General features: G+C 39.0%; 4 protein-coding genes and 1 long non-coding RNA gene across 8 annotated transcripts; 3 read left to right on the top strand and 2 right to left on the bottom strand.

Annotated features, from left to right (window-relative positions):
• The first annotated feature begins 337 nt into the window (after positions 1–337).
• Positions 338–6,428, top strand: LOC144083105 (multidrug and toxin extrusion protein 1-like). Its single transcript, XM_077610630.1, has 17 exons — positions 338–1,567; positions 1,633–1,734; positions 2,256–2,324; positions 2,401–2,549; positions 2,622–2,664; positions 2,742–2,786; positions 3,787–3,884; positions 3,954–4,051; positions 4,222–4,335; positions 4,858–4,925; positions 4,998–5,106; positions 5,175–5,250; positions 5,411–5,480; positions 5,577–5,709; positions 5,786–5,880; positions 5,953–6,045; positions 6,201–6,428. The coding sequence occupies exons 1-17, from the start codon at positions 1,457–1,459 to the stop codon at positions 6,426–6,428; spliced, it is 1,701 nt and encodes a 566-aa protein (XP_077466756.1). The 5' UTR covers positions 338–1,456.
• Positions 6,429–7,278: 850 nt separating this feature from the next.
• LOC144083104 (multidrug and toxin extrusion protein 1-like) lies at positions 7,279–11,826 on the top strand. 3 transcript variants are annotated; one of them, XM_077610628.1, is made up of 16 exons: positions 7,366–7,513; positions 8,085–8,186; positions 8,359–8,427; positions 8,498–8,646; positions 8,726–8,768; positions 8,841–8,885; positions 8,967–9,064; positions 9,140–9,237; positions 9,330–9,443; positions 9,537–9,604; positions 9,687–9,795; positions 10,157–10,232; positions 10,528–10,597; positions 10,676–10,808; positions 10,954–11,048; positions 11,543–11,826. In XM_077610628.1, exons 1-16 carry the CDS (start codon positions 7,403–7,405, stop codon positions 11,813–11,815), a joined length of 1,653 nt encoding a protein of 550 aa, XP_077466754.1. In that variant the 5' UTR covers positions 7,366–7,402; the 3' UTR covers positions 11,816–11,826. The 3 variants fall into 3 exon arrangements, with proteins under 3 accessions (XP_077466755.1, XP_077466754.1, XP_077466753.1); XM_077610629.1 differs by having other exon boundaries at positions 7,279–7,383; positions 8,761–8,885; positions 8,967–9,057; XM_077610627.1 differs by having other exon boundaries at positions 10,528–10,808.
• Positions 11,827–12,757: 931 nt separating this feature from the next.
• On the bottom strand, positions 12,758–17,598 carry slc47a3 (solute carrier family 47 member 3). The gene is made up of 17 exons (XM_077610631.1): positions 17,246–17,598; positions 16,662–16,763; positions 16,521–16,589; positions 16,296–16,444; positions 16,169–16,211; positions 15,703–15,747; positions 15,536–15,633; positions 15,022–15,119; positions 14,416–14,529; positions 14,278–14,345; positions 14,096–14,204; positions 13,954–14,029; positions 13,663–13,732; positions 13,458–13,590; positions 13,298–13,392; positions 13,197–13,230; positions 12,758–13,024 (listed from the first exon to the last, which is right to left on the bottom strand). Exons 1-17 carry the CDS (start codon positions 17,378–17,380, stop codon positions 12,825–12,827), a joined length of 1,638 nt encoding a protein of 545 aa, XP_077466757.1. The 5' UTR covers positions 17,381–17,598; the 3' UTR covers positions 12,758–12,824.
• On the top strand, positions 13,072–19,117 carry LOC144083107 (uncharacterized). 2 transcript variants are annotated; one of them, XR_013303476.1, is made up of 4 exons: positions 13,072–14,559; positions 15,030–15,132; positions 16,171–17,348; positions 18,807–19,117. It is a non-coding gene; the product is annotated as an uncharacterized LOC144083107 (long non-coding RNA). The 2 variants fall into 2 exon arrangements; XR_013303475.1 differs by lacking the exon at positions 18,807–19,117 and having other exon boundaries at positions 16,171–17,810.
• A 521-nt stretch (positions 19,118–19,638) lies between these two features.
• slc13a5b (solute carrier family 13 member 5b) lies at positions 19,639–26,309 on the bottom strand. The gene is made up of 12 exons (XM_077610625.1): positions 26,152–26,309; positions 25,565–25,693; positions 24,833–24,969; positions 24,407–24,612; positions 24,153–24,333; positions 23,506–23,628; positions 23,221–23,433; positions 22,921–23,027; positions 22,735–22,856; positions 22,249–22,410; positions 20,987–21,124; positions 19,639–20,734 (listed from the first exon to the last, which is right to left on the bottom strand). Exons 1-12 carry the CDS (start codon positions 26,248–26,250, stop codon positions 20,609–20,611), a joined length of 1,743 nt encoding a protein of 580 aa, XP_077466751.1. The 5' UTR covers positions 26,251–26,309; the 3' UTR covers positions 19,639–20,608.
• Between the last annotated feature and the right edge of the window lie 415 nt (positions 26,310–26,724).

Here is a 26,724-nt window from a genome sequence, read left to right as displayed (position 1 = left end):
TGAGTGGTTAGTGCGTCGGCCTCACAGTTCTCCAGTTCTGGGTTCGATGCCAGGTCGGCAATGTTCCCTCTAATTTTTTGTTTGTCTGGGCAGAAAGACAACCTCCCTGAGCACACTGAGTACCAGTGTGAGCAACATCATCATTGCTCGCTATGGGCACACACCAGTATCACACCTACCATAAGCAGGTGCATGTCTACTACACGTAAATGATTTAGTAATAATAAAATGTAATGATTAATATCTATGAATGGGCGGCCCGGCGGATGAGTGGTTCGCGCGTCGTCCTCGCAGCTAAAAATAAAAAATAAATTGGGATTTTCATTTGTGCGCTCCATATGATTTGCTGTGCGCAGAGAAGACGAGAGTAGTGCGCAATTGCGCACGCGCGCAGCTTAGAGGGAACATTGCAGGTCTGTCCTCCTGTGTTGAGTTTGCATGTTTTCCCTGGGCTTGCGTGGGTTTTCTCTGGCCACTTCGGTTTCCTCCCACATTCCAAAACTGTGCAGGTTAGGCTAGTTGAACACTCAATTGCACTTAGGTGTGAGTAAGTGTGAATGGTTATGTTTCCTGGTACACTGCGATTGGTCACCAATTCAGGGTGTCCCCCCGCCCTGTCAGCTGGGATAGGCTCCAGCACCCCCCGTGACTCTTGAGAGGATAAGCGGTTCAGAAAATGAATGAATGAAGAAAAGAACTGGTTGAATTTTTTGTGTTATGCTGTGCAGTGTCAGAGGATGTTGAATTAGGGACGGTAGTGCACTCTGACATGTTTCCTGATGAATTTAGACAGCGGCTCATTGCACGTTAACAGCGTCACTGACAACGTGCACTGTTAACTTGGATAAGTGACCGTTAAGGCCATCACTGAGATCTCTGATCGTTCATCGACTCTGATTTGGTTGTCCAAAATGTCCATAGCTATGCTTTTGTGAGAATCAGGTTTTGCTCCATTGTTGTTCAAAATGGATCAAATCTGAATTTTGCTGCATGACTGAGTTAAACAGTACATTCAATATACCTTAAGAATAGAATACAAAACTTTTAGTAACTTTTTAACTTTTTTTTTTCAAACATTATCTTTACCCAGTAGCTATTTGAAGACAACTCAACTTTACTTATGTAACACTTTCAAAGCCATCTTAAAATGCTTTTACACAGTAACCAACATGAAATTAAGGAGTGGCATTATGATCTAGAGTCTTGATACAATGTCTAAACATTGTATTTAGCCAATAACAAGATTATCATCTGGAGCAGAATACAATGACCATTAAGTGTCAAGATAAAGCTGCTATGACTACTACTCGCTGGTTTGGCACGCCTGCAAAATGCTTAGCCTCCTTGGGATTAATTAGTAACCTTTGAGGTTTGCATAACAAGACGTGCACACAGTTACAGCGTCTAACGACTACTTGAGAGAAAGCGAGTCTACGTGCTCCACACACAAACAAACATGGAGGAAGTAGCCAGTGACAAGATATTCTTCTGCAGCTGGATACGTCGCAAACTCCCAGTGCCCCTCAGGGAGGAGATTTACCACCTCCTGAGGATGATGGGGCCCCTGGTAAGGTCATAATTCTTTGCTTTGGCATGCAGTCGAGGGGGTCCCTAACCAGCTTTTCGTCCTAGTTGCTCACACGAATCCTCAGTTATCTGCTCCAGTTTGTGGTGACCGTATTCTGTGGACGCCTCAACAACGAGGTGATGGCCGGCTATGGATTAGCCTCTGCTGTAAGTCCCGAATGGCATTCTCCAGTTAAGAATACGCCATTCGGATTTTTGCTTTAATTCCTCCCCAAAAGTACATATTTTGTTTTCCTTAAAAAATCTTGTGATGCCAATGAAAAGTCTATCTTTTAAAAAAAATGGCCCTTAATTTTTTTTTCTTTAGAGGAAAAAAAGCCATCTCCATGTGTTTTTAGTTTCAAATAGAAATGGATGACAATGACGTACAAAATGACAATTTTTGCCAATTTCTATAGAAAAACGTCTCCTAGTGAAAAAATCCCAAATTGCTACCAACTGTCAAGAAGATTGGTTCTCAAATTTATGTACTTTAAAATGAGTGTCTACAAGAACAACAACAACTACTTGAGCGGTCACTCGAGTGGCTTTCAGCCTTTAAAAAGGCCTTTCACTGGAGATAAGTAAGATGTGCTTTTCACAGAGTAACATAGTGATTCAATCAATGTGTGACCCTAATCACCCTTAAGAAGTTTAATCAATTGCTGTTTGTTGTCTTTCTTTTGTAGACCATTAATGTGACCACATCAGCAACAGGTTTGGGTTTAGGCTTTGCGCTTGATACTTTGGTGGCTCAGGTCTGGGAAAACCCACTTACACAATGACATCCCTTGTCTCTGACCTTGAATGCTAAATAAAAACGACGTGCAACAGACTTTTGGCGGTAAAAACCTGCGACGCGTGGGAGTGATCCTGCAGCGAGGCGTCATCATCCTGCTGCTCTTCTGTCTCCCCTGCTGGGGTCTGCTTCTCAACGCCCAGAGACTCCTACTGCTTATGGGCCAGGACCCCGAGGTCGCTGAGTAAGTAACGCCACAGCACCACTGACGGATCAGCACGCCTCCTTATCCTCACAATAGACTTTGTTATTTCAGAATTGCACAGGTGTATATAACGGCGTATCTCCCGGCAATACCCGTAGGTTTTTCTTCTATTCAAGTGACTCATATGGCTAATGAAAATCTTAAATGTGTCACAATCTGTCTTTCAATTAGGCAATGTTCCTGTATCACCTTCAAACGTCTTACCTGCAGAATCAGGTGAGCTACCACTTAGATCATATTGCTTCCTTTGTCATTATTTTGTCATCAAGTGAGGTATGAAGAAACAATTTAAAGGTCCCTTTTCCATTAATGACTCCTGCCACCAAATTGTAACCACTTGACCCATATATAATACCCATTGCATAACATGAAGTCAATGTACAATAAATAATATTCAAAGTCAGTATACCTTGGTAATATGGAATTGAGTTGGCAGGCCAATTACAAGAAGGCCCACAAAATAAGTCAGGAAAAAAAACACTGAAAGTCAACCATTGTTGTTGGACGCCACAATTTTTATGGCCATTTTCTCCTCTTGGCTAATGCTATAACGTTAAACGTGTTTTGGCGGTAGAGTTTGATGACGTTCCGTAGTTTAGGAAATTGTAATTTCTCGACTCTTCTGAAGATTTCCTGGTTTTTGCATGGTCATTTGTTACTAGGAAGCGTTATCAGGGGGCTGAAAAATGGACTGCTTCAAAGTGCAATTGAAAAAAACAACAACAACACTCTCTCACTGTCTCAAACACTCTACACTATTTCATACAAGATATTAAAACCTGTGCACTGGTCCCTTGAGATGAAACTTAAGTATGTTGCATCAATACCCACATAACTCCAAACACTTATTTGGGAAATGTTTGTCTTCACTGGATGAAATGGATCATGCCAAATCATGCCTTGCATTCCCTCACCCCAAAAATCAACTGTGTTTTTATTTTTTTTTAAATACTAATCTGACCATGTGCTTTATAAAATTAATATTTTCCATTGTTTTGTTAGCTTGATGTTAAATGGCTTAGCTAAAGCAAGTCCACTATCATTATGTTCAGTGAGACAGCAAACTTTAACAGGAAGACAAAATGTTAAGATTTGTCATTTAGTCATTCATTTTACTGTATTTTAATGAATGAGGTCCTGCAATTGACCCTAGAATCTGAAACGTCCTAGATGATGAGCGGCCAACGTATTTTTAATTTTCCTGTCATTGATCAAGGGTATCATAGTACCACAGATGTACACCGCTGCCCTGGCAAACGTGGCAAACTTGCTGACCCACTACATCTTCATTAATGTGCTGGATTTGGGGTTGTAGTAAGTAAAAACACACACAGATCCCACTGTATAACTTTTGGCATAAACCTTTTTGATATTTGAATTCAGCGGCTCTGCGGCAGCCAGCACCCTGTCAGAAATCTACATCTGTGGCTTCCTTTTTGCTTACATCTGGTGGAAGAAACTGCATAAATCCACATGGGGAGGTGATGTAGAATACCTCACATCCACATGTTAAGATTTCTGATTTTACTGTCATTGCTCATTGATGTGAAAGATTCGAAATTGTCATAGCAATAGGCAGATGCTACAGGAGTGTACCAAATTCTGTGAGTGGCGAGTGTCTCCATAAATGTTTGTCTCCTGCCCCCTGAAGGTTGGTCTGTGGAGTCACTGCAGGAGTGGGGCTCCTTCATGAAACTGGCCATACCCAGCACACTCATGACCTGTTTCGAATGGTGGATATTTGAATTTGGGGGCTTCTTTGCTGGTAAAAAAATATATACATACATGTGTACATATATACATACATGCATACATATATGCATATATATGTGTATGTGTATATATATGTATATGTAATACATACATATACATATACGTATACATATACACATACGTATACATATACGTATACATATACAGTACATGTACATGTATATGTATATATGTACATATATATACATAATCACCTACACACGTACACACACACATATATATATATATATATATATATATATATATATATATATATATATATATATATATATATAGTCTTTTATTTTTTCTTTAAATGCAATACAACTGGACTTCATAAATGCACTGTCGAGGATTAAAAAAGGTGGTTTGAATATTCAATTTATTTAAGGAGCCGATAAACCATACGTACTTTACTTTGAGAAGCATTGATTTATTTATTTTTTATTCTTCCTGCTCTCTAAATGATCTCACAGTCAGTATAAATACTATGTAAAATATTGAATATTGCTGTCTTTGTGTTTCTATGTGACAGGGATGCTTGGTAAAGAACAGCTGGCTGTCCATCATGCTTTTATAACAGTGGCAAATTTAAACTACATGGTATAGTGAGGAAGTTTGGTCATTTTGTTTTTCATACAGCGAAAAAACACTGCAAAAATGTCATCCAAACAGGTGCCGGTTGGTATTCAGACGGCCACATGCGCTCGAGTTGGCAATGCCCTCGGTGCAGGTGACACAGCAGGAGCGCGCCTTACCAGCAAGGTGGCATTCTTTCTTTCAGGTCAGAAGCTGCTTTCCCGCCGCCGGTGTCAGCGGTCAACATCATGTGTTTTCTTTGTTTTGGTGCAGCCACCTTAGCCGTCGTTCAGGGCATCGTACTCGCATCCACCAAGTCCGTCGTTGGCTTCCTCTTCACCTCTGATCCGTGAGTATCTCTGCTAATCTCACTCTAATCGTAATCGTAGAAGAGCTATCATTTTATGAAGAAAGTGTATCTGTTTTTGTTTGTTTTGACCAAAGTGTCAAGTACACCAAAAAATGGAAACATTTCAATAGGGTTTTCCTCACATATTAGTTTTTTTCAGAAAGATCATCAACTTGCTGTCTCCTTTGATGACCATTTACTGCTTCCTACAGATATTTGATGGCCTAGTGGTGCGTAACAAATACTTTAAAGGATCAAATGTATTTGAAATTGATTTTTAAAAAGTGCACTATCCACTGCTCACTTTTTCCCCCCACACCCTCCAGTGTCAATCCACTGGCATCTTAATGGGAATGGGCAGGCAAAAGATTGCAGCGATGGTTAACTTCATTGGCTACTATGTCATCGGCTGTCCCATCGGTATTGCTCTGATGTTTTTCGCCAAATTGGACATTTTAGGTATTTAACAGAAGGCTCGTTTTGATACAAACTTGATGAAAGTGTCTTTCAGCGTTTCGCTTGCTTCTCTTCGCAGGTTTCTGGCTGGGGCTCTTCATCTGCGTGGTTCTACAATCCATCTTCTACATCGTGGTCTTATCCAAACTCAACTGGAAGAGCATCACGGAGGAGGTGCAAGTGTTGAAAATTTGGGTTCTTCCATAAGGCGTGTACTCATGAGATGATTGTCTTTGCTGAATCCAGGCGCTAAAACGAGCCAAGACAAAGATGAACGTGGCGTTGCTGAACACTCCTGCTCTCAACCACAGTGGAGAACAGATCCAACTCCAGCACAATGTAAGTCGAAAATTCGTACACAGCTCACATTCAGACTGACACGGCTCTAAACTACCTGCAAAGGAATACTGATCAAATGAATGGATGATATAGTATATTGCTTATTTAAAAAAAAGGATTCAAATGAAGTCATGGTTGATTTTTTTTCCCCAAAGTCAAAGCAAAGCAGTGCAAATATGGAGGATGCCAGGCACCTCTCCGTTTCCCAACTGGTTCTCCGACGAGGCGTCACTATAGTTACGGCGCTGGGCCTACTGATGGTGGGCGCTTGCATATATTTTCTCTTGCCTCCGCCCGAGAATTCGCCACTGCTGCTCGAGTCCAACGTGACAAGCATCAATGCCACACACGGTCCTCTTCCGAGTCTCAGCATGCTGGACTGATGAAGACAAGATGAAACGTCAGCAATCATTTATCGTCAAGGTCACTCTGCAAGTGAGACTTTGAAAGTTGATCACATTTTTTTTCTCTGTGTAGCTAACTACAAGGTTACTGTATGTTTTTTTTATTAGTTTGATTTGAGTTAAGGTTTGTTTTGTATTTTGTATAAAATGCCTTATATTGAGTGAAAAAAAAAGATCCTGAAATGCCTAACCAAGTCTTTTTTCCTCCCACTTAAAATAGGAAATCTAGCAATAATAGAAAAAATACATTTATAATCACATTAAAAATGTTAATCTTATTGTCTCAACAAGTCATACAAAAGTTTTAATAATAGACTAATTCCCATCCTCTGCTTTAACCTCTCGATTTCTGAATTTACATTCAACTTTTTCAGTGCCATTAACGATGCTATACGTACCAATCATATGGCGTCCAATCGTCCCTGGTTTCGATCCCTTACAGCCCCTCCCCGTTAAAATAGATTGGACGTCTATGGCTGTCATCAGAATTCTTAAATATCAAATTCCATCTTTTACTAACTACCACAACACACATTCTGTGATCTCAGCTTGCAGTGAAAGAGTTAAACTAATGCTATTAGATGTCCACTTTCTCTGAAAGAGTTAAGCTTTCTAAAACTGCAGTTCGCAATATAACTATACTCTTTACAAAAGAGATACTCACACCCCTAAATAGCTAAATCTTTTCTTTTGGAAATGTCTTCCTTCATCAGCAGAATTAAACGTTTAAAAAAGCACTATTTTCAACATTTGTGATAGATTGTTTGGATTTCAACATGTGCTCTTTCATCAATCTGAGTTATTTCAGCTGCACTTGGTGGGGCTCCAAAGAAAGCAAGCAACAAGCGCTCGCTCCATTCTCCCTGACATCCTGGAAGTGACTTTTGATGTGACAACAAGAGATGGCAAACATCAGAGAGAAGCGTACCTGAATGTGAGTTGTAGAAGAAGACATGGCGGGGAGATCGGGCAACAAGAGGGTCTTTTGCTGGCCGAGCTGTCTCGATATGCCTCTGAGCCACAAAGAGGAAATGTACCAAATCTTAAGGATGACCGGGCCTCTGGTAAGATTGGAAATTGTGTTTATTAACAAATATGTGGACATTGACCAGGTGTATAATAATACCCTGCCATAGAGCTATTTATACAGTTTTTTTTAAATGCGGATAATTTGCAGCTCCACTAAATGGCTACACATCAAGGTCTATAATTGTACAACTACCGTATATATACTACATGGATATTTAAATACCCCCAAATAATTTTAAAGCTTTAAACACCTGAATTATCTAAAGAAAAAATATGAATGTATAATAATTACACATAACTATGGCTGTTGTACTTGAAATGAACACAGTATAACTAAAGATAAATACAATAAACCTACAGTCTAATCTTACTAATAATACAATAGCTGGAAAATGCAATCTTAGTTTCAACTCAATCAAAGTAAATGAACAGAAAATATCAATCAAAACCAGATAGTAGAAGACTGTATTATAATAAATGAAATGTGATTAAGGGCCTTGTAGTACAGCAAAATAAATACTTTAAATTCAAAACGCACTCCCTAGTGAATAAAATAAATCACTATTTTCATCATTTAAAAAAATATATATATTTCATGTTTTTCAGTTGCTCTCCCGAATCCTCAATTATCTTCTTCCCTTTGTGGTCACCATGTTTTGCGGACGTTTGGGCAAAGAGGTGATGGCTGGCTTTGGATTAGCCTCTGCTGTAAGTGCTTGTCTCCTCTTTAATTAAAAAAAATGGGTTGGCACTCTCACTCTCCCACGGGAAATTATTGTTTTTCTAAATGTTATTTTGGGAATTGTGATAAAGTCACTCTTAGGAAAACACTGCATGCATTTGCAAGAATGAATCAACATCATGTGTATGTCCATTTCAGACAATTAATGTCACCACGGCAGCAACCGGCTATGGTCTCAGTCTTGCTTGTGATACATTGGTCTCCCAGGTATTCCAAAAAAAACTTCATGTGGAGATACAAATATCTCCTCAAATAACCCAAAGCATGTCCACAATAGACTTTTGGTGGTAAAAACCTGCTGCGCGTGGGAGTGATCCTTCAGCGAAGTGTTGTCATTCTGCTCTTGTTCTGTCTCCCCTGCTGGGGTCTCCTTCTCAATGCCCAGAGCCTCCTACTGCTTATGGGTCAGGACCCTAAAGTCACCCGGTAACAACCGACTCACCACAGAGCTGCTTTAGTGCTTGGTATTTCTGAAGCATGCGGATTTGAATCCTCTTTATTTCAGAATAGCTCATGTGTACATCATTGCCTTCCTTCCAGCCGTGCCAGTGAGTTGCAACATTTCTGTTCATTAGGGTGTCTCATTAAGACAAGTGTCATATTGTGGCCTGGTTTTTCAGGCAATGTTTCTGCACAATCTTCAAGTGTCCTACTTGCAGAACCAGGTAACTTCAGAGATTTCATAAAAGGTTCTCGACAAATTAGGTTTAGATATTTCATTCATTCAGCCCGGTTTTGTATTTTAGGGTATCATCCTTCCACAAATGTACACTGCAGCCATGGCAAATGTTGGCAACTTGCTGATGAATTATGTCTTCTTACACTGGCTCGATTTAGGTGTGACGTAAGTGGATTTCAATTGAAAAAAAGGAAGCTATTATATCATACCAGCTAAAAAAAAGTGCATTTCTTTCTGCAGTGGATCAGCAGTTGTCAACGCTTGCTCTCATATTTGCATCTGTTTTCTACTGTTTGCTTACATTCGTTTGAAGAAACTACACATGTCAACATGGGGAGGTAAGAATTTGGCAACCCCGTTAGCCCACTCACACACACACACGCGCGATTTGTTTTCCCCAGTTGGATTGTCTAATTGTCTTCTCCAATAGGCTGGTCAGTGGAATCTTTACAGGAATGGGGGTCCTACATGAGGCTAGCTGTTCCAAGCATGCTCATGAAGTGTTTCGAGTGGTGGGTCTATGAGTTTGGGGGATTCTTTGCTGGTAACTACTGCATTTCTGGAAGCAAGCTACTTATACATCCTATATGAACTGTTTGGTTTTGTACTAATGATGTTGTGTCATTTTGCCCTTTAGGTTTGTTGAGTGATGATGAGCTTGCCGCTCAGCATGCGGTGATGATGGTGACATTGCTGGCTTACATGGTATAGTGCATCAGTTATATGTGTTTGGTTAGTTTACATGTTTGTTTATATAACCAAAAAAAACACCTTTTCCTCTTCCAAGTTCCCTTTCGGTATCCAGGCAGCTGCTTGCGCTCGGGTGGGAAACGCCCTCGGGGCAGGAGACACGAGCAGGGCCATCCTCGCTTGCAAGGTGTCCCTCACCCTTGCAGGTGACATTTAAGTTTCATTTAACTTTGTAAATAGGGGCTTTGGATAAAACAGAATGAATAAGATGGAAAAAAATGATGGCTTTTGTTAAAAGGTAAAAGGAGGTAAATAAATGGACAAAATTATTTAAAAAGTGTTGCAATATACTTCTCTATTCCTATGAAAAGGCATTTTTCTGTCTTTATAAAGAAAACCATTACTGTTACTGATTGGAATTACTTGGCTGTTCTTATATTAAGTTTATTTCTCACAAAAATGGCAGTGTTGCTCTTTGAAGAATACCTCACAGTTTTGTGCTATATTTGTCCTCTTGTCAATACCTCTTGGTATATTAGAGTGTGTGTTTATGTGGATTGTCTTCAGGTGCATTTGCAGTTGTTGAAGGTATCGTGCTTGGTGCCACTAAATCAGTGATTGGCTACATCTTCACTTCTGATCAGTGAGTGGACACTACTTCATTCATATAGGTACTGGGCAACCTCTGAACTTAAACACAAACCATTCCTCCATTACACTAGAACTGCTTCTGAATTGAAACCTTTATTTATGCAGGCATAACAATCATATTAAAACATTATTAGCAATTTTTGGTATTTAAATTTGGACTTCCAAAGCATGTTTCCTTGACCTAAGATTATACTTGTGATTTTTTCTGTATGGTCTTAAACGGTAAATAAATAAAATAGCAATGTATTTATTCAGTAAATTTTTTGGAGTAAAAAATATAATTACAGGAAGATCGTCGATCTGGTGTCCCTCTTGATGAATGAATACTGCTTCCTTCAGTTCTTTGATGGTCTTGTGGTGAGTCTTGGATGTGTACATTTATCAAACAGACTGATCAAAAATAATCAATATTTGTCGTTTTCGGCCTTTTGTCAGTGTGTGTGCACAGGCATCTTCTTAGGAGCAGGAAAACCGAAAATTCCGGCCGTGGCTAACTTTATCGGCTACTACGGCGTCGGACTCACGTTGAGTGTTACGCTCATGTTTGTAGCAAAGCTCCGAATTATGGGTAATGAAATCATCATTGCTACTGTTCTCATTTTACTGCTTTGTGTCCTCTCAATTAATATTTATAAAATAATTTACAAGAACATCCTGTTAACTTAATTGTATAACTCATGAAAAACAAAGTTTTGCTTTTTTTATGGTCAAAGGTTTCTGGCTGGGGATTTTGATATGCGTCATCTTGCAATCCACATTTTTCATCATTGTCATCTTTCGGCTAGACTGGGAGAAAATCACAGAGGAGGTAATCATCGTCATTGTGTTGGAACACTCAGTTGTTAGAACAGCCGCTGGAAACGGCCTCAATTTGATTTTGCTTTGACTTCTTGATGCATTTTTCTTTGATTTAATTACATATTGCAGCACTATACAATTTTCCCACCGCATCAAGCGTGTAGTGTTCCTGCAAACAAATAGCCACTGAATGTATATGTCCTGCATGTGTACTTCAAATGTGCTATAGTATTTTCTTCCATGTAGTGTTTTCTTCCATTATCGATTAATACTTGTTTTTGATGCACGGCAGCTTTTTCAGCAGAGATGTACGAGTGATTACTGTCAATCTTAAACTTATTTTGACTTGAAGGAAGTCTGGTCAAAGACATGAGAAGCAGGTCTAAAGTACCACATAATTGAACAAAGTTATCCCAACAATCCATGGATTCAATCAATTCGTATGCTAGTCAGCATTTGTAATGACAACGGAAGCAACATTTTCTTCTGTTTTGTTTTTCCCAGGCGGTGAAGCGTGCCCAAAAAAACACACACGTGGCCGAACAGGAAGAGTATCAGCCCGTCACGTGGGAGGTCAACACAGTCCCACAGCGAAGGGAGAATGCTGACCTTCTATCCCGGAGCCAGCTGCTGCTCAGACGAGGTTTTGTCTTATTGGCTGCCATCGCTCTGATGGCAATCGGAACCTGCATGTACTTTCTGGTACCTCTGCCGGAGGCCACGCCCTCCAAAAGTAATCGGACTGCAACAGACTGGGGTAATAGCACAGGTTCATGATCAAATGGTCATGATCAAAGGCTCCTTGATTGGAAGAAATTGATGTGATCATTATTTTAACTCGTTAAATTAAATCTAGTGTTGTATTGTTGTAATATTGTACAAATTATCATGACTTTAAATATAAAAACACGTGGCATTTTTTATAGTATAAAGTATGAATTAGTACATCAATATGACAAGCTCTCTGTACTAATTCATACTTTATACTATAAAAATGCCACGTGTTTATATATTTAGTTTTGATAACTCGTTAAATTAAATATACACATTGTTGTATTGTTGTAATATTGTACAAATTATCCTAACTTTAAATATAAAAACACGTGGCATTTTTTATAGTATAAAATATGAATTAGTACATAAATGTGACAAGCTCTCTATGTGGTAATTCATACTTTATACTATAAAAAATGCCACGTGTTTATATATTTAGTTATGCTAATTTGTACAATATTACAACAATACAACACTGTGTAGATTTAATTTAACGAGTTAAAAGAATTACCACATTTTAATTTCTTCCAATCAAGGAGCCTTTGAGAAAGAAGAAACTCAGATTAGGCACACTTTATGCTATTTTCATGTATTATTATTATTATTACTATGGTTTTTGCCGGGTAATAGTATATCTATGTTTTAAATAGAATTAATTACATAATATTGTTTTTGTAACAAAATACTGATTTGTACATTTCATTTCTTCTTTAGCTTTTAACAGTGTAATTATGGTTTTATGGTATAAAACAGTTCTGCTACAATAAAATGGCTTCAAAGTCATTAAACACAACCAAGATTAATACATAAGGCACACTGTCAATCTTTGGCAAAAGTATTTTCCTGTGCCTTTTATAGTCCAGGAATACGGTAGTTTTGGCTCGATCATCATTTATGGCCACTTAATCTACATTTTTTTACTTTTTCGCAAGTGAAGCTGGAAAGTATGAATTGTACATTTATTGCAAAAATGTCAGTCTGATCACTCTAATGCAAATGAAAGGGTGTCAAATCACGTGACCAGGTTGCTCAGGAGCAGGTTGAGCACGATTCCGGCAGCTAGAATGAAGAGCATGATGACCACGACGAAGCCTCGCCGCAGAATTAAATTCCTTCGGAGGCGATATTGGCTCACAGCGGTCACTCCAATTGCCGCGTCCTTGTCGGTCAACTCCATGTCTGACGTGTTGGTGTCGCTTTCTTCCTGGTGGTCTTCAGGTGGAATGGACAGGGGGAGAGGTTAGTCACCAATAGCCATCATTACTATCACTTTTGATATATCCGTTGTGATTTCTGTATTTGCCATCTATTCATTCTACACTTGATCTTGCATTTAACATGCCAATTTGATTTTGCAAATAGAATGTATAAAACTGCAATGTACCTGAACTCCTGTTCACACCAGCTCTAATCTGAGCCTGGACAAAAAGAAATTATTAATAATAACACATTCTTTCCCCCCCAAAAAGATCCCAAAAGCATTACCTCAAGTGTAACTATGTCCCAATTCATTATCGCCAAGTAACCAATCAGGAAGCAGCTCTGCAGTGACACAGAGGAACAGAAACCTGTCCACAAGCCTGCAAACAACAAAACATTAAATCAAGCTAAGGATGTGAAAATAATAAAAATGAAACCCCCATACCCCTAATTCCTAATTTGGCTGCAAACATCAAGGAAACTCCAACAGGTAGACACACTCCAAAGTAACCCAGAACACTGGAAAGGGCCCCGACCTTCTGTGTTCCCGTTCCCCTGATAACCCCTCCGGCGGCCGCCTGCAAAAACACAATCGATGATTCATACACAACAGTAAATTCATGATTCACTGTTTACTTTGTTATACTTACTGAAGTCGCCTCCATGAGCATGAATGGAGCGTAGAACTTCATCACCTCGCCAACCAAGTGTCGGATTTGTCTGTTACATAAGTGCATTCAAAAATAGTCATGATTTCTTTCCCTTATTTTTCTGCAGTGTGTTAATGAGCCAGTCATGACTCATTGCAACTGCCAGGCGCATTACCGAGTTAATATTTACAATAATAAGTTAGGCAGGGTCAGGATTTCTCTGCTGGCTTCAAGCACGTGAAAAAAGGTTTTTGAATCTACAATAAGATAAGTTGTTACTGATATACTCACTCATCATTCGTGAAGATATAAGCAACGTAATTCCTCAGGCTCCCCATGATGATGGCGAAACATATGGAGACTGACACTGTCGAAGAGAGTATGCATTTACATTTTACGTTCTTTAGGAATCTGAGTTTACAGTCGGGCTAACCTGCGCAGAACACTGACAGTTTTGCAGACAATTTGGCTAGTTGGGTGTTTCCTGCTCCCAGCGCATTTCCCACTCTTACACTGCCCGCCACACTGAAACCTAAAGGAAACTGACAGACAGCAACACACAACATCACTAGTCACTCAACATCATTAAGCAATAAAACAATGAATTCTAGTCACCATAAAGGCAATATTGGAGAGTTGATAGATGACTGACTGAGCTCCAAGTTCCACTTCACTTACTAGACCTGTCCCAAGGGAAAGTGTGCTTTTTTTCTGTCAAGGACTCCATTTAATCTGTTGCTTAATTAACAGTACCTGCTAAAAAGATGGCAATCTCAAAAGCCCACCACTCAACACACATCATCACCATGCTGGGGATGGCCAGGTGGATAAATGAGCCCCAGTCCTGCAGGCATTCTATGGACCAACCTGTGGCGAAAGTTCAAGAATGAATACAAGGTTTTAAATTGCTTTATTTACACACACACACACATATGCATACATATATTGAATTGAATGCCTTTATTGTCAATATACAAGTATAATGAGATTGAAAGCTTCACCACAAAGTGCACCTATATGTATGTGTGTGTATATATGTATATGTATATATGTATGTGTGTAAATGTATGTATATGTATGTGTATGTATATGTATATGTCTGTGTATATATGTATGTGTATATATGTATGTGTATATATGTATATGTATGTGTGTATATATGTATGTGTGTGTGTGTGTATGTATGTATGTATGTATGTATGTATGTATGTATGTGTGTATATATATTTATATATAATCTAGAGATATGATTAAATGTTTTTCTTTCAAGTCTCATTTGAAGTCAGAAAACATCTTAAAGAAATTAACATTGTAGTATATTAATTTCAACACACCTCCACTACAGTATGTTGCGCTCACCTGCCCAGGTCCCTTTGTGAAGACGTCTCCAAAGGATGTAAGCATACAGGATGCCAGCCATGGAAAATTGTGACACAGTGTTGGCGAGAGCAGAACCGCTGCCATGGAAAGGTGGGTCAAATGAACGAATGGTAAATACTACTAATGCAAAGCCTATGTGTTTCTCAGCATGCAGAATATCAAAGTCTTTGGGGTATGAACATTCTAACATACTTGATGGTTGGACAATTCATGACCTTTGACTTAATAGTTCTGCATTTTGTGGCTAACATCCAAACTTTGACTACAAAATAACTGCTCTCTATTGAATTACTATTGGCCATCAATTCCTCTTCACCTGGTATTTTTTTTTGTTAGAGAATGAAAATAGTATGTGGGAGTAGTCTCCGTTTGAAACAATTTTCTTGGTCAAATATTTTAATGATTCAAATTTGCCATGTAAAAATTGCCTGCAAAGCCAGAGTGAAAAGAAAAAGAAAACCGAGGCAACGCCATTTCAATTCTCAGTACTTACACTACCCCCATGTTTAATGCATAGAGAACAATGTAGTTTATGAGGGCGTTGAGGAGATTGGCCACAAAGCCTGTGATCACTTGAGGCCAAATGATGCCCTGAAATAGACAATAGAGATTATTTAACATCTTAAAAGGGTACCATAGCAGAGGACCAGTAGATATTACCTGATTTTGCAAGTATCTCGCTAGCAGTTCATACATAAATGTAGCCTGTAAACAAATATAAGATGGACATAAAATGCATAGAAAATAGCAAAATGTTGACTTCTACTACAAATTCCACAATTGGAGGTGTAATTCAAACTTTATACTAATAGAGTAGGTTATGGATTCTTTGGACAACACGTGTGTTAACTTTTTATTATTATCTAGGATGCCATTTTAACAGATTTGTATTGAATGTGCCCAGAATGTAATTTTTCATTTTTCTGTAAATTAAAGATGGGAAATTGTAGAGGAAAAATAGACAGTGCGTAAAGTGTATATTTTTCAGGAAAACCTTTTGAGGCCAAAGTGCGCTCTATGAAAGATTACCCTTTAGAATATTTAATTCATCTCTTGCATTACATTACCGAGATTAAAAATGATTTAAAATTGAGTTTGCTGTTCTCTTATTCTGTCTAACACTCACAGGAAGTGCAGGCATGAAGATCTTAATGTACAACTGGGACATCCTGGGAAGAGAAAAAGTGAAATAAACGGACTCATTGGAGAAAAAAAATGGCTTAACATAGAGAAAAAAGAGAGAATCCGCTAACCTGGCAACCTCTGGTTCTTGTCCAAAAGCTAAGAGAATAGATTCTGTGTTGATGAGTAAAGCCCAACAAGGAAAACAGGCCAGGATGAGAATGAGGATTGCCTTCTGCAGGATCACTCCAACTCTCAAGAGATTACCAGCCCCATAAATCTGACATTAAATCAGTCACTACAAAAGACAGCCTTTAGAAGTAGTGATGGTTTTTATGTGCTTTAAGTTCTCCTACCTGAGAAATCAAAGTATCACATGCTGAGGACAGCCCAGCGCCAATAGATATTCCTGTAATATTCACCACCTGTGGGTGAAAAATAAAATAAATCCGTATCGCCACTTATATCGGACAAACTGTGTTTAACGTGAAACTTACAGCTATGGCCAGAGATACGGCATCCAGTTCCACTCTTCCCAAATGACCACAGAAAATGGTGCTGACAAAACTTATAGAAAGCACCATGAGTTGTGCCAGACACTGTGCAGTGAGAGATTTTTTTTTAGGAATGAGTCTTTTGGGCTTTAAAAAAAGATAGGCTTTGTACATTGCCATTCATTCATGTCTTCAAAAATCATGTCAGAGCCTCAGAGGTCAAATTCTAGAGTCAAATGTCAAGTATATATATCAAGTCCATAGTGATTATGTACTGAAGGACCTTCTAAATTATTATTTTTTTAATTCTTTTTTATATCTAACCTTCAGTGAAGGTTAGATTTAAAAAAAGAATTTAAAAAAAATAATTTAGCTCACAAAAAAATTGTCAATAGGCCAAATATTTTACATTTTTCACTATAACTATATTTCTTTTTGGATTTTTTGGGGAAAAGAAAAGTAGGTATGTGAGCCTGGTTGAATGCAAATAATTTAAAAAAATCTCGTTCTTTATCTATAAGTAGCCTTATAATTTTGATTATTAATTATGAGTTAATTTTAGTGTATTAAAGTTTGTGTTTACTCACGGCAGGCGCAGCCAAAATCGCAATTTCTTTCAATTCTGCCGTGAATCCCACGGGAAAAAACGATCGTCCTATCCGGAGTAAATGAACTGCTCTCCATGGAAAGGTAAAGGAATGCCAGGATCCACGTTCCGTCATTTTTTGCGTGTTAAAATATCACAGCAAATAACCATGAATGTAGCGATCGATCAGTGGATAGAAAACTACAGAGAAGACACCAATAAGATTTATAAATCGGTGACTCCTCCTGGTACCGCTAAATTCTGTTGGATAACTGTCCGGTAACAACATGGCCATTGAAAAATGAAATATAAACATCCAGTAGAGGGCTTTCAGGTGGCATGCCAAACGTAAGAAAATCTACTTCCTGGGTTCACTTTATGATGAAATTTTTGCTCGTTTTAAAGTATTATATCTGATTTTGCCAATAGATGGCGCTGCAATATATGCATATAGTTGCACACTTTTTCTTTCATTTTTTTTGTCTAGATTGGAAACGCATTCATTATTTGAAGCCTTATGATATCATTTTTGTTTTATAATATAATTAATTGATTTAGCTTTTCCATTCTCAATAACCAATTCATGGAACACCAATTTATTCAAAATTGAATTTTTTCTTCTTTCTTAAAAGGTTGGAATATGATACACTGAAATAAAATCATATAAACATATACCACTTTAAAGAATATTTTCTCATAAAAAAAAGATTAACTCAATCTATATGTTGAACAAAATAATAATCATCCATACTGAAAACAGGAAAAAAAATTACATCCCTCATGGAGTTTTTATCCTGTTCTCTTATTCGTAAATAGACTATTGATTATCCTACTTTTAATATATTGTAGTATTATAAGTACATTAAAATAAGGATAAGGGAGTTTTTATCCTGTTCTCTATTCGTAAATAGACTATTGATTATCCTACTTTTAATATATTGTAGTATTATAAGTACATTAAAATAAGGATAAGTGGAAGATGAATTGAAGATTGACATTAAATTTCCAATGTGTAACCTAAAAATATGAGCATAGAGTGAATACTGTAAGTGCACACAACATAAATGAGCAACTGTTGTATTACTGTAGTAAATAGCATGCAATTTGCATTTTTTAAATTGTTTCTTATGTCAATAAATGATCCATACAAATCCTAACATGGCATATTCGAGGACTGTCTTTGTAAGTGAAGCCAGGAAGCTACATTCATGCCATCCACAATGGGACCTTGTCAGTCTGAAGTGGATCATGGCACTAGATGAAAACATATCCTTAGGTGCAATACGATATATTTCAGCTCAGTGAATATGAAGAAGAACCCTCTCTCTTCTCTGCAGCTGCTAATATACAATACAAAAAAACATTTTCCCCCCCTATTAACAGGATTACAACCCAGGGCACACATTGTCCTCCAGCACAATTGATACATGTTGTTACTAGGAATGTAGTTTTTACCTCCTGCAAAAGTCATTCATTAGGTTTGTGAGGTGCAAGGATGGGTTAACAAGTAAGAAAAATGTAGTCTTCAATAAACCCAACACTCTCCACTGTTTTTGTTTCAGGTTTTTTCCCACCTTACAAGAACTCACCGTTGACTTGACCTGTCTCTGCCAGTTTTGACAGTAAAAAAGTACAGATGTTTTCAAATGTAGCTGAAAAAATGTGAAAAATGAAATAATCAAATGAAGGTGTACACAAAATAACATAAGCTCTATGGCTTATTTATATACTATCCTGTCCATAGCTGACTAATACAAGCAAAGGTCATTTTGCGCAACGGCTCCAAAAGAAAGAAGTAATGACACATGACACAATACAAGTGTTCTTCCATCAAAGCATTAGTGTTTTGCTCAAACTGTATTTAAAGGATTGCACACCCACATGCGGACCAAGTAGTCATGTGTTTCTATGAAATTGAGAATGGTTGATCCAACACTTGCTCTTTTTTGCATTGTTTTGTTTTTGTACGTCCTGGTGGGAGTATTCTGTTATGATTTCTCGTTGGCTGGGGAGCAGGAAGCAGGCGGGGAAGTGCTGGTTCACAATTTAGGATTTTAATGAAAAAAATAACCATTCAAATAATAAAAAAATGGGAGAAAATTAACAAAAATACAAACTTAACTGGGGAGATGCACACCGACGAACAGAACAACAGGAAACAATACTCCCACCAGGACGTACAAAAACACGGGGTGTAAATACACAGACAGGGGTTGATGACAATTACAAATATCTGGGTCACACAAGGAGTGGGAGACAAAAGGGGCACAGCAGGTGAAACACATACAATCCCGTGGACAGGACACACAAGGAAACACATCCAACCAACCAAAATCCCAATAAAACTTGTTTAAAATATTAAATGAAAAATAGCAAATAAATCAGTGAAACATCTTTCACCATTTTTGGAAATAAGACACTTTATTTTCATACACAAAAAATATTTACAAATGTAGAAAAATACAGCATGACAGACAATACTTGTTATTGCAGTATTTCATAATTATTATTGCAAACTGCCACAAATACAGTGCCGATTTGAATGGAATGGAAATGGGAGTGTTTGCACAAATCTTGATGTTATTCATAAAATCCAGTTTAGTCAAAAACTTCAGGACTTTCGGCCATCAAGATTTTGTTGATGGTTTGAAAATTCAATTAATAATAGTACTCATAAAATGTATGTGCACGTCTGACTTTAAACAAAGAAAATAAATTTCTTCTACAAATATTCTTGCATGTTGTTTGTTGCGTTTAACTGCTATTTATTTTTATTCTTATTTTTTTCTTCATAATCAATTTTCTTTTCACTTTTATTTATTCATTAACTTATTTTAACAGCTTTGGTCCACCATTGGATCATTTAAGCAGCCAGGAATTAATTATATATGCATATTAAAAAAACATCAATAATTAGGAGAAAGCTATAATATAAACAATCTATGAATGTGCCATTAATGGATTGTTATAACCTGTGAATGGTTAAGCAGCAATTTTAGATATCAAAGATTTTTGTTTAAACACATTTAAACTTTGTTTAAAAGCTGACCTTTTCATGCACAATTATTGTTTGTGTTCAATGTTTATGCTTCAGTGTTTGGATTAGTTCATATCAAAACCTTATCAGGATTCTGGCAAAGTGTCATTGACGTCACTGTTTATCTGTTGTTATTTAGTGTTTTACTAACATGACAATCCTTATCTTTGATTGTCCTCGTAGAAATAACTGACCTCAAGACTCTCATTTGGACTGCAGGATAACCTTGATGCAAGACTTGTGTATCAGTAGTACAGACCACTTCAGACCGTGCTGTGGATCTGACCAAAAATCAGGGGATCGAGGCACTGGGGAACCAGGTTGGTGTCAAGGCCCAGTGGCGTTGGCCCATGTGGGAAAGGAATCCAGGTGAAACATGGCCCGTCCCCAGGTGTTGATGGCCAATGTGATGCACAGTATGCCAATGATGTTCATGACTATTCCAGTCCTTGCCTGAAACATGACATGAGCAGAGATGAAAGATAGGTCACAAGACAGACGTCTATCTGACCGTAAACCCCTTTGTGAGGATAATCGGTACGGAAAATGAATGAATGTATGTGACAGACTGATCTTCAATTATCCATATGGATGGACATGTGGATAGACTTACTAGCACATGTGAAGGCAGGTGCATTGAGCAATATGCCAGTTCCATGTGGTCCTCATTACAAATTCAGTATGACAACCTAAAGACACACTCACCATGTCAGAAACCTTGAGGTATCCGTAGGAGAAGACAATGGCGTTCGGTGGCGTGGCCACGGGCAGCATGAAGGCAAAAGAGGCACTCAAAGTACAAGGCACCATGACATACAGAGGGTTGATTCCGATGGACTGGGACTGTGGAATCAAACAAGGATCAAATTCAATCCTCCCCTCGACGTCAGCTGGTAACCGCTGAAGCGAAAACTCTTATTAGATGGGATAATTTCGACATTTTCCTGCAAACTCAGGGCTGACTCATGGCATCTGAAATAGAAACGTGCCAGATTGCTAAGAATAATAGCAGCTTGCAAACATGACTCTGTGAGTACAGCACATCACAAGGGCACAGTAATTTCTGCTTCTCAAAATACAGCAAATAGGTAACAGCCCTCGGAATTGTGACCACACTGAATCATCGGTTGCGACCAGCAACATGTGATTGCACCCTTCAAGAGAAGTTCCCATCGCATGTGGAAAATCATGGATTTTTACATGAAACGAGTTTTTCCTCATGACGTTTGAGCCGAGAATGGCTGCAAACTTTACTGCTTCGCCAATAATTCTAGGACTTTGAGTCAGTCAGCTATGATAATGCCTACCCGAAAAGATTCAAAGGAGCCATCTGCTGGCAAAAATGTAAAGCTTGAATAATTTGTCCAACTTTGCATGGTGGCAACTTGACATTAAGTCATATCTGGTAATGTCCCAGACAGCCATTTTTGTACCTTTTTAAATTTGATGCACACTGTTTCTCTGACAGGGAAGTCTCAAGCTGTAATTTAAACCCACTTTCAATTGAATCTACAGTAACAGAGGAGGTTGTCTATTGTTCTTCTTGTCCTCACCCTGAATAACTATCCCTCTCAGTACACCTGGTACAGTCTTTTGCAACCCGGCTCAATGGCTCTGGCTGGCCGTCCTCGACCAGGGTGCACAGTAATACCATTCTTCAGCCCGCGCCGGGGTGGGCTACATTGCAAGGTCCAGGAGCTGAATTGGCATGTTGGCGGGTTACAAATGGGAGGAGGGGCCCCTAGGCAACGGGGCTTAACACATTCAGCTTGAATGAGCAACTAGATGGGCGACCAAACAGGAGGAGAATGGGCAAAGTGCCACTGGGAGTGGTTTGAAAGCTTGACTCCAATTGGGGAGAAAATCTGCTGAAAGAGAATTACGTCACCTCGCTGAACCACTGCCACCGACCGATCATGGTTGTTTTTTAACAAACCCAACTTTTTTTCTTTCTTTCTATCTCTTACCATTGAGGCTAGGATGGGCAGAAAGAGTGTCGCAGTTGCTACATTGCTGGTGCACTCTGTGAAGGTTGCAATGAGAAGACACAAGATCATGGCAATTGACCAGGGTGGTATGCTTTGCAAGGGGCTCATTTGGTCTCCCATCCACCTGGAAAGTCCTGATACCTTAAAAACAACATACAGATGAGCGTTCAACTAAAGTTAACATTATTTTATGCATCTTTTTGATCGTCACTACAGTCTTTCCACATAAGCTAGTATCTCCCTTTCATTATGGAATGAACTAAATCAAAGTTACCACAAAAAATGCAAAACTCATCTTTTAGCAGTATCTGGAAGCATTGTATTGGTGCATCATTTGTTTAAGCAAAGATCCAATCAGATCAACTGAAAGCCAAAATATCGATCAACGTTGTCATTTTTCAAATTAGGAGGGGGTCCAAAAGACAAACATTTTCAATGTCATGTGCTATCCCGTCCCTCTCTTACCTCACTCCCCTTGGCCAGTGCAAACCCTCCACCAAGGAGCAGTACAATTCCCCATGGTAACTTCTTCTGGACCACCTTCCACGTGAGCAGACGTGAAGCTGAGTTAGAGGTCTGAAGGGATACTATGGAGTGAGCCAAGTGTCAGTGTTGTATCTTTGCATGGCGACAGCTTTTTGATGGACTAACCCGTGTCAAAACTTTGGGTCCTCCATGGGCAAAACGACGGACGTTTGGACGGGAGGACAAAGAGGAGAATGGCAACAAAGAGAGCCACAGTGGCATCCGTGACATACCTAAGTGAAAAGAAGCCGTGCTTTTATGAGATGCGCCCTTGCGTCTTAAATAGTTTCACAAATTCCAGATTGATTTCAGGCGGTGCCATTAGGTGTTGTCATTCATGCAGCAGGTTTTTTTTTTTTACTAAAGAGGATCATAAAAGTTTCTAGTGTGAAGGTATGGCTGATTTAAAGAAGGAGGGCTTCTTACTCTTTTTTGGAGTTAAAGATGTGTGTGGCCCAGCCGGACACAAAGCCAGGATCTCTGGAGAACCACAAAACCACAAGCAGAATGAAAAGACCCAGGACGCTGAGCTCTCCAAAAGACATGGGCCCTAGCCGGCGATGCTGTCCCCGGATCACTTCGTAGGCGGCCATCTCCTTCTCAGTTTTTTCCGCGCCGCAACCCCACGTCTTCTTGAAGCTGGAAAAGACAACACATTTTCATTTATTCCAATCATCTACTTTACGGGTTTCTCACTTTCCATTTACTCACTTAAATCCCATGAAAACAAATTGTAGCCACAGCCAAGCCAGCACGAGCATGAGGATCATGTTGGGAAAAGCAAATCCGAACCAGGAAGCAAAATTGATCACGTCGCCATTTTCAGGAAACAGTCTGAAGCACAATAGATTTGGACCTAATTAGTTTTAAGTTAGAAACCAAGTATTCCCTCAATTTTCGTGGTTAATCCGTTCCATAACCACCTGTATTAAGTGAATTTCCGCAAAGTAGGAACCATATATAAACATATTCTAGAGCGTAAAAAAAAGTTCCACACCTTTATTATTCCCTCATCAAATTTATAAACCTCCCATACATTCCTATAAAATGTTATATACTGTACACTGTACATTACCCTTCCTAACGTATCCTACCGGTACTGTACATTTTTGTAGGCCTACCTGTAAATGTTTGGTAGACTAGTATTTACATGTTTTATCAAAGGTTTTTGACGTACTGTACACTGTACATTACATTTCCTAACATATATTAGCTGTATTGTCTGAGGCATACCGGTAAACATTTTGCAGGCTAGTACTTATTACTGTAATTATCTATGAATAGAGAAAATCTGCAAAGCACCAAGAACACGGAAGTTGAACCATGAAATGATGAGGGAACACTGTAATAGTACCCACTGGCTCATTTGTCCTTTGAGCACCAGATTGGGACCAGTCCCCGTCAGCGTGGCAGTACCGCCGATGCTGGCGGCATAGCAGACGCACAAGGTCATCCCTTTGCATATCTTCCGTCTCTCCTGTGCCTCCTTTTGCCGCACCACTTCAACGGAGGTGTCCAAGAAAGTCACCACAATGGGGCCTTCAGAAAGGGAACCAAGAGTCGGAGAGTTGGAATAAGAAAATCAGTACCGGAGGGTTAAAGATCCTTTTACCTGTCACCTCCATTGTTTTCTCCTGCTTGACATCTACTTCTGGCTTCTGGGCCTCCTCTGAGCTCAGAATGACAGGCATCTGCCCCTCGCTGTTGTTGAGCTCCTCCAGCATGGCTTGGACGATGGGCACCATCATGGCTGTAGTAGCTGTGTTGCTGATCCACATGGACAAGAAGGCTGTCACACTCATGAAACCCAGCATAAGCCTGGAGACAAGATACCAAATATCAACTGCACTGGTCCTCAAACTGGAGTCCACGTAGTATTCACTGGAGGTCCATTATGCACCGCAATGTCTTTTTGAAGCACTATCTTGTTAAATACAAATATACCTTAGAAAGGCCTCGTGTTAGACCACTTGTGAACAATCCAATAATTAGGAACAAATTTCTTGGCAGAGGTACTAGGACACCTGATTCCACTCACAGTGCTGGACGCACGCCGACGAACAGGAGCACTCTAAGGGCGATTCGCTTGTGCAAGTTCCAGTGCTCCACGGCCACAGCCACCATCAGACCTCCGACAAATAACAAGTTGGTGTCCTTAAGGTACTGCATGCACACCTGAGAGAGAGGATGCAGCGAATGCTCGTATGAGACAGAAGGCAGTGTTTGTTTATTTTTTAATTACAAATAAGAAAGATTACAAATGTCTTTCCACAGATTAAAAACTCATTTTGGTAAACACCCCTTGGTTTTCAAATATATTTTCTCTGAAAACCATATTTTAAAACAAATAGCAAAATATTTAACTCTAATTAAATCTTGAACATTGATTGAAAACCTCATTAAAAAGTTGGATATTTTTCTTGAAATAAAAATATGACTAGAGAAAACATTGTTTTCCCCTAAAGTCAACAAATATTCTTTAAAGGTATGTTTTTCATGAAAAATACACATTTTTCTTCTTAAAAAAACCCACAGTTAATACCAATGGATTAAATTTTCAGATTTTTTTTACACCTTTTCTAGAAGAAAACAACAAAACAGTACATAAAAATGTCTTAGCAAACTCCACAGAGTGAGGCCCCACCTGGGATCGAACCCTCGACCCCAAAACTGTGAGGCCTCTGGGTCACCTAAAAAAAAAAACTACAGTATTTTTAAATCTAAACCTGCTATATCCATCTCCAAAAATCTGATCTCACTTTTCACTCACACTTTGGGAGTCCATGATGCCAAAGAGAGGGAAGAGGAGCGCCGGGAGCAAAGCGGTCACAGCCAATGGCAACACCTCAGTGCACCAGTACACCGCCATGAGGATGATCACATAGGCGCATTCCGCTTGCTGTAAAATAACAAGCGAACATTAATCATAGCTCTCACCTAATAAAAAGATATGACGGTCATAGGGTGTTGATGAAAGTTTACCAGTACTCTCTCATCAAACTATAATGAGTGATCATGAGTATCTCTGCTAACAGCATACTTTGTTTAATAACGCACAAGCCACCCATGTTGTTATTATTATACGTCTAATCACAACACGTCACCGTTGTCACAACTCACTTGGACGCAGAATGTTCCCACGCTGGAAAAGGCCCCCCTCAAGTTAGAATAACAGCTTTTTTTCCCCACCAAGTCACGTTTTTCCTGCATTTTATATGAGCCCATTCACACGCAACAGGTGCAGGTCAAACAGTAGTACTACGTAATATCAAAGAAAAAAATGGAGGATGTTTCCATCATTTAGCATGGATTGCGTTATATGAAAATGATCATGAATTAAAAAATAATAATAATTACCGAGGTGGCGATGATGAGCGGCAGGGGCAAAAGAAGGAGTGGGGTCGTGAAGAGGAAGAGTTCGTTTTTGACCGACAGCAGACGCTTGTGCCAAGGCATTTTGATTAAAAGGAGCGATCGGGAACTGGCGGACCTTTTTAATGCGTGTGCGTGGAGCGCAATGAAAGAAAGGAGGGAGATCGGGGGAGAGAGACAGGGGGGACACGTACAATGGAAAGGGGGCGGGGCAATATTGGGCACACTGTCAGAAACTCAATGAAAGAAAAAGACACTGAATGATCTGTTCATTAAAGGCCTTGCCTGACGTCGTATATGTTGAAATCAGATCACAATTCATGCAGCAAGTAAATATAAAATTCCGTTTTTTAAAGGTCATTGTATTTATTTATTCTTTAATGGACAGCGATCACTTAATTTGAAAGATTTTCAAAAATGGTCCACTTGTTTGAAGATTGACCTGGGATCGAACCCTCGACCCCCGAACTGTGAGCCGGGGCTTCTTCTAATTCTTGTTTTATGTGACAAATATGATTTTTATGTGTGCTGTTATATAGCTCCTTCTGATGAGCTTTC

Source organism: Stigmatopora argus, chromosome 10, assembly GCF_051989625.1.
Source record: "Stigmatopora argus isolate UIUO_Sarg chromosome 10, RoL_Sarg_1.0, whole genome shotgun sequence".
Lineage (NCBI taxonomy): Eukaryota > Metazoa > Chordata > Actinopteri > Syngnathiformes > Syngnathidae > Stigmatopora > Stigmatopora argus.
This window is presented reverse-complemented; position numbering and strand designations above follow the sequence as displayed.